General features: G+C 38.5%; 1 protein-coding gene across 1 annotated transcript in view; it reads right to left on the bottom strand.

Moving 5' to 3' along the window:
• LOC121313556 (neurabin-1-like) overlaps nucleotides 1-12,090 on the bottom strand; it is a 45,018-nt gene extending 32,928 nt beyond the window's left edge. The window contains exons 1-2 of the mRNA XM_041246236.1: nucleotides 11,903-12,090; nucleotides 8,812-10,277 (exon numbers count right to left, since the gene is read on the bottom strand). Coding sequence (XP_041102170.1) covers nucleotides 8,812-10,164 — 1,353 coding nt within the window. The 5' untranslated portion in view covers nucleotides 10,165-10,277; nucleotides 11,903-12,090. The remainder of the gene's footprint in view (nucleotides 1-8,811; nucleotides 10,278-11,902) is intronic.
• Between the last annotated feature and the right edge of the window lie 5,851 nt (nucleotides 12,091-17,941).

The following is a 17,941-nucleotide window of genomic DNA, read 5'->3' as shown; positions in this document are numbered from 1 at the left end:
TACAACTAGAGCTTCTGATTTTCAGTTTTAACCAATAGAAACCGATAAAACACCAGATACAAAAAAAAAATACGAATCGGTGGATAGCCAATAAACACCGGAAACCACCAGAAAAAACAGTGGAAATGATTCATCAATTCACGTTGACTTCACCCCTTTCCCATTAAAAAATAAAACCTATAACAAATACAAAAATACATTTCCCAGCACAGCTGAGCAGTGTCCTGCTTTCCTGCCTTGTATCTATCATTGATTCCTTCTGAATACTTTAAACCTGCCCCAACTACTGAGTGACAGCACATTCTGCCCCAACTACTGAGTGACAGCACATTCTGCCCCAACTACTGAGTGATAGCACATTCCTACATTTCTATTGGAGACTCCTCTTCAGAGATTTAAAACAAGATTACAATTCGGAATGGAGGGTTGTTAGTAGGGATGTCATGATATTAACTTTTTCATTATCACGAAATTAGTCCAGAAACGATCGCGATATAGTGTCATGATATTACAGGTCCGATTTTGAAGTAAATGCAAAGTTTTCCCCCATTCTGAAAGGAAAAAGCATGGTCAATATCATGAGACTATCAAGAAACACATTTGTTGCAGGTTGGAGGAATTTAATTATTATTTTGAGTTGTAAAAGTAGTAAGAAACAATCTTAAAATGGTTTTATTCTTTTCAGAAAAATTAGGGCAAACGTTGCACTCCCTTCAAAATGGGGCCCTTCATGTTCTTCAAAAATGAACACCTCTATAAAAACAAACACATTCAATGGAAATCAGGACTGCCTCAAAATAAAAGAAAAGCCATTCTAATGATTTTAGGCATACACAAATAAGAATCACCAATTTGGGTCTGTTTAATTGTTTCAAAAATATACCCGCAATTTTATTTTTATTTTACTAAAATACCCAAACTAATGTCTTATTCAGCTATTCACAATCAAATCACCCTTACAGTAGCTAGACAGGGATTAATACCATTGAAACATTCACATTTTCACTAACAATTTGGACACGTAAAAAGGTATGTTTTAAAGTTATTGCATTTAAACAAATTCAAGAAACATTCAGCCTTAAGTATATCCAAAAAAGGTTTTTTTTCTAATTAAAACAAAGTTTACAAAAACAGCTCAGTACTGTGAGCACTGTATACTTAAAATAAAGAAAACACAGTGCCCCTAAGTAATGCTCCTATTTTCTTAAACAGCAGTCAAAATCAATACGCCCGGGAAGACTATTCAGATGTTCCGTGCTTACACGTGAAAGAAACGGTGTTAGAATGTGCCCACTAGTGTTGAAAATGCGCTCTGAGGGTACACTGGTAGCTGTAATGCTCAAATATTTGCTGGCCAAATTTGCTAGGCTTGGAAAATGAAAAGCATTAAGTTTCCACCAAATCAGAGGACCTTCATCCATGGAAAGACATACCACAGATCTGTAGGGGTAGAGCTCTTCCATTACACGCAAGTCACTGGGGATTGTAGAAGGATTAGCTTGCTTGTTCTGAGTTATGTACTTGAGTAATCCAGGCAGACCTTCGGTTTTATCCAGTACACTGGATTGCTGTGTCACACTTGCCTGAGAGAAACCAAATTCACTGCATAGCCTGGAAGCACTGAAATATGTGGATGGCTCTTGGTGGCTGCTGCAGCCATGGCATCTTGTTCTGTGCCTGGGTTACAATTTGTAAGAGCAAATGCTTCTTGTTGTATTAGCAAAAGGGTAGCGTCAACATCTGGAACAAAGCTTTCTTTGAATCTTGGATCCAGGATGCTAGCAAGATATAAGATGCTGCTGATGTTCTCACTTGCCAATGAGTCAGTAAATGGATTTAGACTGCCAAGCATTTGGGCCACATCTCCAGGTATTGCTATCAGCCACAAGGACTGCGCAAACAGCTTGCTGCTGCTCTAGAAATCTTGACAGAATTGCACACGTGGACCCTCAGCGGGTAATAACATCATTTATAAGAGATTGCTGATGATAACCTAGTTCATTCTGTCTTTTCTTTAGTTCTCTTATTCTCGTCCAACTTCTGGTGAATCCTTAAACCAGGTGGTGACAGGCTTTTACAGGTGCCTCAACTCTTGGTATCTTTAAAGCCTTGCTTATGGCTAAATTAAGGTTATGCCCATAGAAGCTTAGCCCTATCACACCAGGGAGCACAGAAAAGGCTTTTTTTGCATTTGAAGAAAAATCAAGTGGCAGCAGTGACCTCTGATAATGGATCAAATCCCACTCTTCCAGTAAATAAAAAAAAAAAAAACACCTCTATAATGATTTCTGTAGTGTGGTCTTCTGGTAAAAAAAAAAGTGTCCAAAACATTTGTCTGAAGCTTCCAGTCATCTGCTACGAAATGCCATGTAAGTCTCAGGAAGGGTTCAGCTACAAGCCCCAGTTGTGGCGCTAAAACATTTGGCAGATTTAATTGAGCTTTCAACTTCAGATCTCAGATCATTATACATGCTTGGGATTTCTCTGTTTACAAAATAGTTTCTAGAAGGCAGAGAGTACTCTGAGTTCAGCTTCTGTAAAAGCTGTTTAAGACCTGCCTTTTCAACTATCTGAAATGGCTGCATGTCTTTTGCAATAAAATATAGCACTGCCTTATTAAGCTCTTGCGCTGGCTTGGATTCAGGGTCATATCATTTTCCTAACTCTACTGCTGCTTTAATAGTCAGCTGTCCTGTCTTTGATTGACCTAAAAGAGAGAAAAAAAAGATCTTAAATATTTATTAACCCCCCCCCCCACATGCACACACACACATTAACTACAGTATTGCTCATCTGATTCTTGTGCACCTGCTATGCATGAATTAATTCCTAAGTTAGAACATACAGTCTCTAAGTCCTTAGTTGTTACTAGTTAGCTTAAAACTAAGCACTCTCTTATTTCAGTTGCGCCAGACATACTTAAGACAATACTTTGTTAGTTTGTCACTAAGAGCTGTTCATACTAAGTCGTAAAAAATAAATAAACAAATACATAAATTAATAAATAAACAAATATATAAATAAATAAGTACATAAACTAATAAATAAACAAAAATATAAATAAATGTCTATATCTTTTTTACTTATTTCTATATTTATTTATGCATTAATTAATATTTTAAATTTTGGCATTAAATATCCTCCATAACCAAAATTATAATTTAATACAGTAAGTATACATAAAATAGGCTATGTTAAAATAGGAGCTCTCTAAAGCTGGGGACACACTGCCCGATGCGATCGTGGCATCTCTCTGGCGGAGGTCTCGTTGCAAAAAACACCTCTGACAGCGGGCATCACATACTTTGTGATTTTTTTTTTATGTTTGACCTGCCCTGGATGGATAAAGTACAGCGGCAATGGGCAAAATCAATGACATCTGCAAAAGCTGGCTAAGGCTAAGATAGTACTATATACAATTTTGGCAAGATGCCGGCGTGATCGTGAAAACCACATATGACTGGAGACATGCATATCTCTATTAATACATACACACACAACATACATACATTCATACATACATACACAAGGTATTTCATTGGATTGTATATGTCCGGTTGGACAACTTTTAAAAACAAGTCCTGACAGCCTGTGACAGAGATCGAATGACGCTTGGTGTTAGATCTCCTTCCCGACCGGTGAGGGCACTAGAAAGAAGGAACAGAGTAACCTTAAACAAATGGCAAGACAATTTATTCAGAAGGGTAGGTGGAAGTCGGCCATTTAGGAAAGGGGTGGAGCTACGGCACCCAAGCTCACTGACCCGGACGGTAAACGGCCTGGCATCTGAGGATTGGAGGAGCGGATGCACTCGTTAACCTAGGGGTCATGGGCGAGGGTATAAATGGGGGGGGCGTGGCTTTGTGATCTGTTCCTTTGCAGATGGTTACGCTAAATAACCCAGAAGGAGCCCATCTGTATACCGAAACCGTGAGTGTCCTGCTTGTTTGTGTATTAACACTGTTTGTCTTGTGTTGTTTTCACTAAGACTACTGAGCACGATCCGGAGCTGCAGCCGCAGGCCAGCATAAAACCCGGACATCACCACTCACCTTTCCACTACAGGAACCGTCTCCTTTGCACCACGAGCACTAAAATCACGCACTGTCGGAATTGTGTCTGTGTTTTGTGTTTTGTGTGGGTGAAAGAACCGGACTTTGGGTTACGGGTCAAACCCGTGGGATTATAAATTACAAGTGATACACGCCGCTGTACCACTTCCAACATTATTATTATTTGCAGGTTTGCTATAAGGCTCTGGACATTGAATTCATTTAATAAACACCCTTGCACCTGTATATCATCGTCTGTGTCATTTATCCACTCTGCACTGCACTCACCTGCACATATTCACCACTTTGCCACACAGCCCTATAGTGTTTTAATTATAACTAATCACATGTTTACTTACACTGTAGGGAACATACTGTGTTGAAACAAATGTTTATAATGAAAAAATGTATTATGTTTTCCCTTCATTGTAAATAAAAACGTTATTCGGTATAATTTAATTGAAACACTATTAATAATAAATAAATCATGGTTATAGCAGCAGTTAAGTAAACATTTAGTAAACATTTAGTCTAATAGTTAACATCATAGTACACATCATATACAAACCAATGGAATACCGTGTGTGTGTGTGTGTGTGTGTGTGTATTAATATTAATAGAGAGAATACATGCGAGTCTGTTTCTAGTCATATGACTGAACGCGTTGAACTCACTGGTTGCTGACTTTGAGACTTGCGAGTGGTTATGACTAGGTGTCTACCTAAATCACGATTTTGTAGAAATAGTGAAATTGAGGGGTCATCGCGAAATTCACCTCTTTTAGGAGTCTTTTACTGCACAATGCAAGCGACGCAAACTACGTATCTTCCTTCTGTAGATTTCCCTTTTTTATTCCTTCGCCGTCCTGTGTGCACTGAACTTAAGAAAAAGACTAACAAAAAACGTCCACAAATAAGTTACAAAAAAAAAATTCTCCAAAGCAGTTAACATTCTTGTTTACTATTCAAATGACAACGAAGTTTTAATCTGTGACCTGTACTGTGCAGTAGGGTGTGGGACAAAGTCAGTGCTGCATTGTTTTGATTTAGGTTGCTAAAATCAAATTTTCAGCATTGGAGGTAAAATAATAGAAATGGACGACAAAAGAAAAAAAGCTAAGTATATTTCGGTGATTGATCGTGTCAAGGTATGTCCCAAAGAAACTGTACATGCAGATGGAGGTAATTGTTTTGCATATCTTAATGTGTCTTTGGAGAAAACATGATCATTCGCTATTTAGCTTCAGAATCACACATTAAACAAAAGGCTACTACAGAGGCTGCTGAACACAATGTAAAATAAACAGCTTTCAGAAACCAAACTGGAAAGTTAGCGCAGACAAAAAGTATTCATGTCTGCAAGTTAAATCACTACTAAAATGATCTAGCAACACAGCCGCCTCCATTCAACCTGCTACTTACTTTTTCACAGTTGGAATTTTAGACCCGAATAGGCACATTTTCATTGTTTTAACTTGGTACTAATAAAATAAATTATTGGATAGGACAAATAACATGACAATGAGGGTGCTGCATATATTCCCTTTATTAAAGTATGCCAGTAAATGAGTTTTGGGGCTGTTTCTAATCGATTTCCACATCTGGATGTAGAACGTGCAGTCTCAATGTATGGGCAAGTCAACTGCAGTGCATGATTGCCTTTAACAAATGACAGCACTCTGTTTCAGTAAGGAAGCAGGTACCACTATTTTTAGGCTTTATAGTGTTCTGAAATACTGTCTACTTAGGTTTACTTAATGTTTAAACAGGTCCGCGAAATGTCAGCAAAATCCCAATTTTAATCTGCATCCTACCCGTGAAAAATACGTAAATTTACCGTGATTTAAGTAGACCCCTAATTATAACACACTGCCCCGACGTGAGGGAATCGCATCGCAAAATATTTAACATGTTTAAACTTTGCGAGCTGATTGAAATCGATCGGCCGATCCTGTAAAATCGCACCGCAAAGCATAACACACTGCCCGATGCGACTGAAAAATCGCGTCGCTATTGATCGCATCGGGCAGTGTGTCCCCAGCTTAACTTTTCTTTTTTTCCCTCTTTGTCCTGAGGTACTTGCTTTATTATTGTGTTCTATTAAATGTATCTTCTCTTCTTTCTCCGTATCCCCTGAGCCACATGATTGTGTTTTAATCTCTGCCTTTACTACCTTTCAATCCCACCTGTCCATTGATTGAAAGATTTCAACATTATAGCATGATAAAGTATCCACTATTATACAATCCTAATCTTTTGTAGTACTAGCTATCTGACAGGTTGCTTTGCAAAGCTAAATAAAGCTTTAAAATACAAAAACAATCTTTGTAGACTTTCACTTACATTTGAAGATGAAGTTCCCACTGTCTCCCTAGACAGTGCAGGATGATGATCACGCAGGTGGACAAACATGTTGGATGTATTTCCATTTTTTTGCAATAATTTTTTTCTTGCAGGTTTGGCACACTGGAAAGTCATCCTCCATTACCACACCGTCTGCATTGTTTTTGAAGCCAAAAAACATCCACACTGTTGATTTTTTTTTTTTTTGTTGCTTGTGGAAATAACTGAGCCTCATCATCTAAATCTGATTCTTTTTGCATTGCTCTTGCCTGATTGCCAAAGCTACAGGCTGCTATTTTTTAATCATAATTAGTTTTTGCTTCTTTGATTTTATTTATTTTGCAGCACTTCTCTCTCCAACAAATATGCTTTGATAAGTTTAGTAAACTATTGGTGAGGAAAAGTTAAATATTCGCTATTAAGTAAAAAAAAAAAAAAAAAAAAAAAATGTAGATTTGATTCAAATGTCAAATATTTAGTCATTTAGCTTCAAATGTTTTTTTATTACAGCTGCCACTGTATTTTTTTAATTATTATTTTTAATTGTCCAAGCAATTAAAGTGAATTACATTATTTCACTTGAGTGTAGCGAATTAAGGGGATAATTGTACAGCTTTTTTTTTTTTTTTTTAATGTATTTTTAGATCCAGCTTAGACTATTCCATGGATATTATACTTGCTTAATGACACATTTTATCTCAACCTGTACAATGAAGCAGCGGTTTTACAGCAGTGTAACTCCATAATACAAGTTAAGTTAAAACACTGTGTGAGTTATAAAATTCAACTGAACTGAGCATAACACATACTGTATCTGGTGGAGTTGAGATGCTGCAGACTACTTAAATCATTATACTGATGCCAACCAAAGTCACGAAGCAAACCTCTATAATTTAAAAACAGGTCTTTTTTTTGTTTGTTTACTAAATAATGTGTGTAAATTATGTTAAAATGATTCTTTCCCTTATTACTAGCAGTGCAGTACAGATGAATTCTGTGTTAAAGTCTGACTTCCATTACTTCTAACCATTACCCAATTTTAGGATGGATAAGCTTAGGTTAAAGAGAAATTAGTTTAAAAAAATTAGCATATATATATATATATATCATTATATATACTATTTTATGATGTTTGCAATCACTCTCAGTGGTCCTGGGTTCATGGACCCATCTAACCCCCAAAGGGTGACACAGATGCCAGGGAGGAGAGGGGAAGAAGAAAGACATATTGAAAGGCTGATCTGAGTCTTTAAGCTGTGCTGGTTGACAAAAGGATCCAGGGCCTCCTACCTCGCTTCTCATAGCAGCAAGTCGTTAATTAGAAGCAGCCTTGATGAATCATTACTTGGCTTAAGATAAGAATATTAAACAATGATTACAATTAAAATTAAAACTAAACAAATACTAAATGCAACGTATGTATACGTAATAATGAATTTGGTCACACATTGTGTGTTGTAAAGGTTTTAAAAATTCAAAATGTTATTTATTTTGTACATTTTACATTTCATTGTCGCCACAAACTAATGTCCTACTTGAAAGAATAAGGTTTTACCAGGTCTTAAACAAGATTAAGGTTTTCAAGCACTCATCTAAACATCTCTGCGTAAATAATCCCAAAACAGATGGTGTTTTATTACAATAAAAGTCAGTAGATACCAGAACAGTCCTGTACACCACCAGTTATTAACCTTTCGTCACTGCACCCCAGCAAGTTTAAGATGCACATATCTCATGACTCTGAAGAACGCGGGATATCCTTATACGTGATTAAACTTTAATCGTTTTCCTTTATTTTGATACAAAGAGTGTCCTTGTCTGACCCGGGGCAACAGGAGAACTCATTCTTCAAAATGCACATGGTAATTTATTGACGTGCATTTGCACCCCATTCTGCGAAAATAAAAATGTCTTTCATATCCGCAATAAAAACAGGGCAGCAAGGAGACGCAAGGGATAAAGATGTATATTTTATAAAATATTTTATTTTTTATTTTTTCAAATTGAAAATTACACATTAATTTAAGAATGATAAAAGAGCAAGACCAAGGAAGGGCAAGGAAGGAGGGTGGGGTGGCACATTACATGGCACTGAATACATCTAAAACTTAATTTAAACAGCACTTTTCAATTGATTGCTGTCCTACCTTATTTATCTTTAATGATTTGTTTCCACACCATTTTTTTTTAAGATTTGATGAAATAGATGAATGATCTTCATCCATTTTCCTGTGTCTCCTAATTCCCCTTGCTTCTCTGCAATATTGGTTTTGTCTGCCAGCTCGAGCCTGCAGTGGTACAGTGTTATTGCGACTATGAAATACATACCATTCTCTGTTGGACTGCTACCAACTGAAGACTTACCTTCTCCCAAACATTTCACATTATAAACTGCTGTTATGTACAACAAATCTTACCTTGATTGGAGCTGTGCTAAATCGAATTTTTCTATTTGATAGGAGCACTTCTTTTTCTTCTTCTTCTTCTTCAGGCAAGCCAGGCATTTCCCAAGTACTGTTATCCAGTTCATAATATTTGTTCTCATCACTGCCTTCTTGATCCTCAGGATCTGTATAGCTTTCACCCCAACCCCGATTACAAATGTCTCTATCAGGAGTATCAACTGTCTTCTTGTTTTCTGCATATCGTACATGTAGGTCATTTATCTGGTCATCAGAAACCCAGGTAGAACTGAAGTCAGTACCCTCAGTGATCTCTGTCTCAAAACAAACTGAGGAGTCCTCACTTGCTGTTAATTCCTTTTGACCCACCATCATTTCAATCTGTGTAGTCGTTCTCTTTGATTTGTCTTGGCGGTCAGGACATTGTGATAATGGACAATCTGCATCTGTCACTGTTCCCAGTGGTCTAGTGCTATTCAAAGTATCTAAATCAACAGTGTTACAAAGAACAAATTCATTCTCGTCTTGCCCCCCAGTTCTCAGCTGACCCATTTCTTCTGTTTTATCTGACAAAGGACTGGAGCTTAAGAGGTCCTCTGAAGATGATGAAGGTGGAATTCTTTGTTTTCGCTCAACAAAATCCTGATTTCTTTGAACTTGTGATTGCTGCAGGCTAGAGTCCTCCTCACTAAGCCTGTTGTGTCCTTCATCATTAGATTTTTCCAACAAGCTTCCATTTTGTTGTTCAGCATTTTCAAACACTGCGCTGAGCTGGCTTACTGTTGGAGAAGAAGCATCTGTCCTTGAACACAAGCTGTCCAGAGAATCTGTGCTGCTTCTGTTAGAACGGGATACCCTCCAGTCATCCAAACACTCCTGAGAACCTTTTCTGTCCTTGTTTAAAGTATGGTATTCAGATGTTGTACGGATGGTCTGCTCAAACATCTTCCGCGTTTCAGAGAATCTGGAGTGACAGGGTCCATCCCGACGAGTGTCAGACTTGCTAACCTGATTGCCAACTGTGGTTACCACTTTTACAACATCCACTTTATCCACAAACTCTTTCGGTTTTTGTATCTTTTGAGAAGTTCCTATTTTTCCCTTCGCTTTAGATGTCGTCCGAGTAATCTCATTTGGTCCTGATTCCATTTGCATAAATATATTCTTGATCCTGTTGACATTGGAGCCATATCTTCTCCCTCTAGTCTGCTGAGTGTTCTGAGTTCCTGCCTTTGGTTTTTGCTCTCCATCGATTCTGGGCTGGTCAAATGTGCTTTTGAGTGCCTGAAATTCAGTCTTGTACGCATTCCGGTGAGGAGAGGCACTTCGAAGGGTTGATCTTTCTCCTGATGCCTCTGTTTTCATCATTTTTTTTTTTTTTTTTTATTTCAGTGCAGGAGACCCAATCTGCATATCAAGAGTTTCAAATCCTGCACATTTTCTTTTCAAGCATCTAATTATAAAGGTGTTTACAGGTGTTGCTGTCAGAAACACAAAGCAGAAAGAAATAATAAACTATTTTTCACACAGCAGCACTTGATAATTTCATAATTAAAAACTGCAAAGTGCATATTTTAACACTGCCAGATTCTACAAAACAGAACCGGCCCACGACAAAAAAGTTTTGGCACAAATAACATTGGCAAATTGTCAACTATTGTTCTGTAATAAATTAAGGCAGAAAGAGACATACATTGCTTAACTAACATTAAATGCACTGTAAGCTTTTGATGAAAATAAAGTGAATAAGAGAAAAAATGTTAAGAGTTTGGGTCTACACCTGTTTTTATAATTATCTGAATGAATGTACAGCAGATTCTATTATTACATTAATAGTAACATAATTTTATTGTATAGCTTACTCTTGACATTTACATTCACTGAGCTCTAATATACTACAATGCATCACTGCAGACCAGTTCTTTAAAAAACCCTGCAAAGCTATACTGGTAGATGTCAACATGATGCAAAATTGTGTCAAATATCCTCTGCCAGACAGCAACATCAGGATATGTTCAACTATTTTGGTCTTAAAAGTGCTTAGGGCAATGGCAGAACATAATTTGACATATATTGCACAAAATAAATGCTTTTTTTTTTTTCTTTGCAAATCCAAAAATGTCGCATTTGCTAAGAGTTGTTTCAGTAAGGCTTAGGCTAGTGTGCGTCGCAACAGCTCTACTGATGTACTGTACTGATTTACATTTACCGATTTGAAAAGGAGCAATCTAAAATCTTTAGAAAATATATCTATTTACCTGTCAAGTGTGTTACAATGAAAACACTGTAGTTTGCTTATAAACAAATTCATAAAAACAGATGAGACGAGGCAGTGCTTTTTGCATTGCATACTGCAGTGCAAACACATACAGTAACCGTATTTCTTCCCCAGACACACCACAGTACATACGAAACATGAATGAACTCATGATTTAATACAGTATGAATTCCATGTACTCAGTTCACACAGATTTGTGAGATGAATGCAGACCTGAATAAATGCACATCATTCATCGTCGAATCAGAATAAACGTGCTACAACCACAGCACACCCGCGAGGCTAACAAAAACAGGCTACACGATATCAAGCCTGAAAATATTACTGCAAAGTAAGAATTAACACGTGACGTAAACATACGTACACAACAACAGTACATCTTGCTTTAATGTAATGGTTTTGGCGTAAATCTTCAAATAAAACATAAATAACATACAGGTAATTAAATTCTAACACGTAGGTTCTCAAATTGTTCTAACAACTTTCCTCAAAACGATCCTGTAAATATACATAGGCTCCTGTACAATGAGTACATAAGCCTGATAAACTCAGTTTTGCATACATCATGTCAACACAACAAGGTATTGCTGAAATTATATTGTAATCCAAATAAAATATTGTCAATAATGTTAGATTACATTACAATAAAAATGAATGTCAAAAATATGTCAATACATACATTCACAAGCAGAAAGGACCCGCTGCATCTACAGAACTGTCTGGCCACAGCAGCATTAGCTGATAAATCCACTAAACATATACAAGAAAACAGCTCACTAAACACCAACCTTACTTGTAGTTACAATGTAGAAAACAAGTCACACTTACGCGCATGTCTTTTCTCATACAGAACAGACAATGGCCAAAAAACTGGCATCGTTCTGTTTGGTACTTTACACCAAGAAACAGTGGCGTGCAGCTGGACAGTCTTCGTCTATCTGTTTCCTTTTTTGTTTGCCTTTTTTTCTCCACATGTCTTACTCCAATCTGTGTCTCCAACCAGTTTGACAGACTGCTGTTTTAATTCTAACACCGCTACACAACGCCACTGCAGGCAAAGAGAGGCACTGCCAACCACACAATACAGGGGTGGTGGTAGAGCATAACAAGGCATATATTATTAAAAGTAACCGACAAGGATATATATATTCATTTTTTATTACAATAGTATGTTATGGGAAAAATAATTTGTCTTGCAGAGTACAGATTGTATTATAAATACATACGTGTGACAGGTGGCGTACCTCGCTGTTCTTAATGGTTTGATCCAGTAAACTGCAAAAGGAAGTTTAGAGTGGGGGGTGTGTGGGGGCGAGAACTCCAGTTCTGCAAATACCAAAACATAACTGAAATGGTTGGAAATACCATGGAGTTAGTGCAAAACAGTGCGGAACACAGTCGAAACAGTAATCTGTGGGAAGCTCTCATTAAACACTTAAAAACTACCCAGACACACTTTGAGATTAAATTGCACCTTGTTGTGCTTGTTCCTATATTTAATAACATGATTGTTATTAAATTGTTACTAGACTAGTTCAACCATTCACAGAAAACCAATTCTACACACTGTTAGTGACTGCTGGAATGTAGACCCTGACTGTTGCTATGGACAGTTTTGATTGGGAACAATGAAAACAACTTCATGAGGAACCAATTAGTTTTATTAAGAGGCTTGTTTTGATGCTGCTTATTTCTCACAATGGCCCTGAATATCAAAGATGTCTTCTGGCAGTCTGAAACTCGTGGGCTCCATTTGTTTTAAGCCGACTCTTATCCTGAATTAAAAATGAAGCACTTTTCTGCTGTTTTCCAAAAGGTGGAATGGGTGCAAATAACATAAGGTGGCGGAATAACTATATGGTATTTAAATGAGAAACACGTCTTAATGACGCATATTCATAAGATCATAAGAGCTTAAGAAAGTTTACAAACGAGAGGAGGCCATTCGGCCCATCTTGCTTGTTTGGTTGTTAGTAACTTATTGATCCCAAAATCTTATTAAGCAGCTTGAAGGATCCCAGGGTGTCAGCTTCAGCAAAACTACTGGTGAGTTGGTTCCAGAATTCTCTGTGTAAAAAAGTGTCTACTATTTTCTGTTCTGAAAGCCACTTATCTAATTTTATTTTGACCCCTGGTCCTTGTTTCTTTTTTCAGGTCGAAAAAGTCCCTTGGGTCGACATTGTCAATACCTTTTAGGATTTTGAATGCTTGAATCAGATCGACGCGTCATCTTCTTTGTTCAAGATTGAATAGATTCAGTTATTTTAACCTGTCTGCATATGACATGCCTTTTAAACCAGGGATAATTCTGGTTGCTCTTCTTTGCACTCTTTCTAGAGCAGCAATATCCTTTTTGTAGTGAGGTGACCAGAACTGAAAACAATATTCTAGATGAGGTCTTACTAATGCATTGTAAAGTTTTAACATTACTTCACTTGATTTAAATTCAACACTTTTCATTATACGTCCGAGCATCTTGTTGGCCTTTTTCACAGCTTCCCCATATTGTCTAAATGAAGACATTTCTGAGTCAACATAAACTCATGCTGGTTCAACACCTCCACAATACTTGTTTGGTTGAGTGTTCGTCTTGTTCGTTTTGTTTGGTTTGTTCTGTCTTGTTAAACCTTTTTTTGTAAACTTCAAGGTATAATGAAAACTGTTTCTATCAATGGATTATTTATTAAAAAGTTCAGCAAGTTTCATTACTTTGAAGACCATTTCAAGTTGGCTTAATGAAAGTGAGGCTGATTTCATTAGTCTTACCTTCAACACCTGTGCAAGCTTTCCTGTTGGCAATATTGTGTTCGAATGGCTGGCTAAGTGCTGGTGTTTTGAAATTGTATATAGAGAGATGTTGTAATTTTATTATATTTAATATAATATTGAATCTCAGAAAATTCTCTTGAAATCTGTTGGTTCATATTAATGTGCCATTTGTGGTTCAATGTTAAAATTGAAATATATTATAAAAACACCAAAATCAATTATGTTAACAGTAGCAATGGCAGAGGGAAGGTTACAGTGTGTTCTTCTCTCTACAGGTTTGGTGCAGGTCTCTTAGATTACACTATGTAACACAATTTTTGTTCCTGGATAGTAAGTGTTATTTCCTAATTGCCTATGCCTCAAAAGTATAGAAAATGGTTATTATTCCCCACAAAATTTACCTGTTTCCAATGAGAAAATGGGCAAATTTGTGTCTTTTCGTTCACATAAAGTCAGAAAAAAACAACATATGAATCCAAATTAACATGTGTTTATACTAAAGTAATACAAAAATGACTACAAAAGATTTAGAAGTGAGTAGTTTTTCGAGATTTATGATTATACTGTAAATCACTTTCACGAATCAGCCCCCAAATGCAGTCTCCCATCATGTTCTCGTTATACTGTCCTTGGTTGCGACGTTCAAAGTCCAGTATATCCTGGTGGAAGTGCTCGCCTTGCTCCTCCGAGTACGCTCCCATGTTTTCCTTGAATTTATCAAGATGAGCATCAAGGATATGGACTTTGAGGGACATCCTACAGCCCATTGTGCCGTAACTCTTCACCAGAGTCTCAACCAGCTCCACATAGTTTTCGGCCTTGTGATTGCCCAGGAAGCCCCGAACCACGGCGACAAAGCTGTTCCAAGACACTTTCTCCTTACTAGTGAGCTTCTTGGAGAATTCATTGCACTCCAGGATCTTCTTTATCTGTGGTCCGACGAAGACACCGGCTTTGACCTTTGCCTCAGATAGCTTAGGGAAGAAGTCTTATCTAGAGCTCTGACAAATTGTTTCATAAGGCCCAATTTGATGTGCAGTGGTGGCATCAGCACCTTCCGGGGGTCCACCAGTGGCTCCCACTTGACGTTGTTCCTCCCCACAGAGAACACGTGTCCCTGCTGTCCCAAAGGCAAAGATAGCAGGGAAACTTGGTAAAACCGCCTTGGAGACCCATCAGGAGTGCCACCATTTTTAAGTCTACTATGACCTCCCAGCCGTACTCATCATACTTCAAGGCGTCCAGCAAGGTCTTGATGCTGTTGTAATCCTCTTTGAGGTGCACTGAGTGAGCCAGGGGAAGAGACGGGTACTTGTTACCATTATGGAGCAGTACGGCTTTGAGGCTCCTGGATGAGCTGTCAATGAAGAGGCGCCACTCATTCTGGTTACAGGGGATTCCGATTGCCTCGAACAGACTGGTCACATTGTGGCAGAAGCAGAACCCATCTTGACGGATGAAGAAGCTGGAAAAAGGTTGGTGACGCTTCCTCTGATCTGCGACTTGCACACTTTCATCCAACAAGTTCCATTGCTTGAGCCTAGACGTCAAAAGCTCGGCATTGGACTTGGTGAGCCCAAGATCTCTAATCAAGTCATTGAAGTCTTTTTGGTTGGGGTAGTATGGGTTTCTCTCCTCAGCCCCACCTCTGAAATTGTCATCTGGATCTACAACATCTTCCTCGCTCTCTGACTTGCTGCTCTTTTCTAAAGGCGGCTGCTCTCTCTCCAGAGGAGTGGGTACGGGGAGCTCATGGCAGTGTGGCACTGGGGCGATGGATGAAGGAAGGTCCGGATATGTGATAGCAGGTGCATTCTTGCCAGTCCGACATTTGAAAACTTACCTTCCAGAGTTTTTTTGCAGTGCTCACAGATGAAATGAGGTGCCCAGGGTTTGTTTAGATCCCCGACAGGCATGCCGAAATATGCCTTGTAGGCCTCACACATCTTAGCGGATGCTTCCACGGAGTGCTTTTTCGCTCTTGTCTTGATAAATTGGCTGCAGACATAGCAAAATGCGTCTGCCAGATGCTTGCAGCCTCTTGATGCCATCTCAGAAAAATGCAGATATGTATCTACTTAGGCAGCTGGAACTAAACTGAACTGGTGGGCTTAAGGCCCCTGTATTTATACTACTTTATATTACTGGAAAGTTCTAGAAAGTTCTAGAAGTTACTCCAAGTTTACTCAGCACTATCTATCTGGAATGTTCTGGAAGATAGGTAAATTTCAAAATATCATTGTCCTGGTCACAAAAGCAAAGTTTGTGGGGAATAATAGCCATTTTCTATACTTTTGAGGCATAAGCAATTAGGAAATAACAGTTACTACCCAGGAACCAAAAAAAATAAAAAAAATTGTTACACGGTGTTATCTGTGGAACAATTTTATGATGGTTAGATGTACTGTAAAAAGATATATTTTAAAGTGAGTGCACATGTTTCTGAAAAATAAGAAATGGCAGTAACTCTTTATTTTAAGCGAAACAATTACAATCCATTCAAAACCTACTTCCTTCATAACTAGGGCCCTTTGAAATACACTGGAGAATTAGAACAACATGACTAACCTGCAATTCAGTCCTAAAGCTCCAGGTGTCCGTGTTGCGATTCCAGCTAAACTGATCAAAAGCATAATTAAAGATTCAACATATTATATTCTGGCTAATTAGAAAATCCCCTGTGTTTCTCTCTGTAAATACTCCCATTATCAATCAAACCATTTGTGTATGACAACGGGGCATAGGTAGACATACTGTGTCAATTTGACATTTCTAGCAGCACCACTGCATGATGTATACAGGGAGTACCAAATAATACAGCCATAGACTGTGATATGGTTGGCTGTCTAATTTGGTATCCCCTGTGTTTCTCACTGTAAATACTTCCAGTGTCTATCAGACCATTTCTGTGTGACAATGGGGCATAGATAGATATACTGTGTGATTTTAACATTTCTTACCACTGCATGATTTCCATAACAGGTGGGTGTTAAACTCATGCTGATATTGGACTCAGCTTTCGGCAAGATAAGCACCATACCTTCTTTTACTGTAAACTAAAGTGATCTATCTGTGTTTCCTTCCATCTGATGATGTAGATATCCTTCTGCCGGGTGTTAATGGATGAAGTGTAATGCTGGCTACAGGAATCACCCTATTTTGCCTCCCTGGTGCATCAGCACACACAACGGCTACAATGCTGGCTCCAGGGATCAATCACAGTGCGGTTTCCCTAGCACATCAGCATGACAACTGCCTGGACTGAGCTGAGGAGAGTACTTCTCTGGGGCCTTCAAATGGGTACCTTCCATCCTTGGTGTTTCGTCAACTAGCCCACAACTCCTTAAGAGGGCTTGACAGTGATTCTGGTGTCCGCCCCCCCTCCGCCCCCCACTCAGCTATGCCCAGCTTACTTACCTTCCTTTACATCTACGTTTTTTTTTCTACTGCTTGAGGTCCCCAACCAAAACCTTTTTGTCTCAACCAGAGCCAGTTGTTGCTCCTTTCTGCTGCTTCAGATAAGTTCTTCACTGTGCATCACAACTACGCACGAGAACTTGCACCCGGGAGCTGTAAGAATTGTTGGATTTCCAATACCACTGATAGTAAAGGGAACAGTTTTGAAATAAAACAATGAACACTTATAAATATACCTTCTGTTTGGACATATCCTTATCTGCACCACTCACATCCTGGCAAAGTACCACTATGGGCGTTCTTATTTTTCATCCTGTGAAGCCATGCTAAGGGGGCATGATCTGTAACCAGGGTGAAGTTTCGTCCTAGAAGGTACAACCAGAGTGCCTCAACTGCCCACTTTTCCAGAAGGCACTCCTTCTCCATGTCACTATAGTCCCTTTCAGGGGGAATGAGCTTCCTGTTTGATATACAGGACTGGGTGCTCACTTCCCTGCACCTCCTGAGGCAACACTGCCCCAAGACCTGTCTCTGACACATCCGTCTTCAGGGTGAACCTCCTACTGAAATCCAGACTGCACAGCAATGGCTTGCTACACAGGCTCTTCTTCAGAGCAAGAAAGGCCCTCTGTCAAGGCTGTGTCCACTGGACTGTATTTGGGGCAGCCTTCAGGGTGATGT

The sequence above is a fragment of the Polyodon spathula genome, chromosome 3, assembly GCF_017654505.1.
Source record: "Polyodon spathula isolate WHYD16114869_AA chromosome 3, ASM1765450v1, whole genome shotgun sequence".
Lineage (NCBI taxonomy): Eukaryota > Metazoa > Chordata > Actinopteri > Acipenseriformes > Polyodontidae > Polyodon > Polyodon spathula.
Note: the sequence above shows the minus strand (reverse complement) of the source record. Positions and strands in the feature narration are given on the sequence as shown.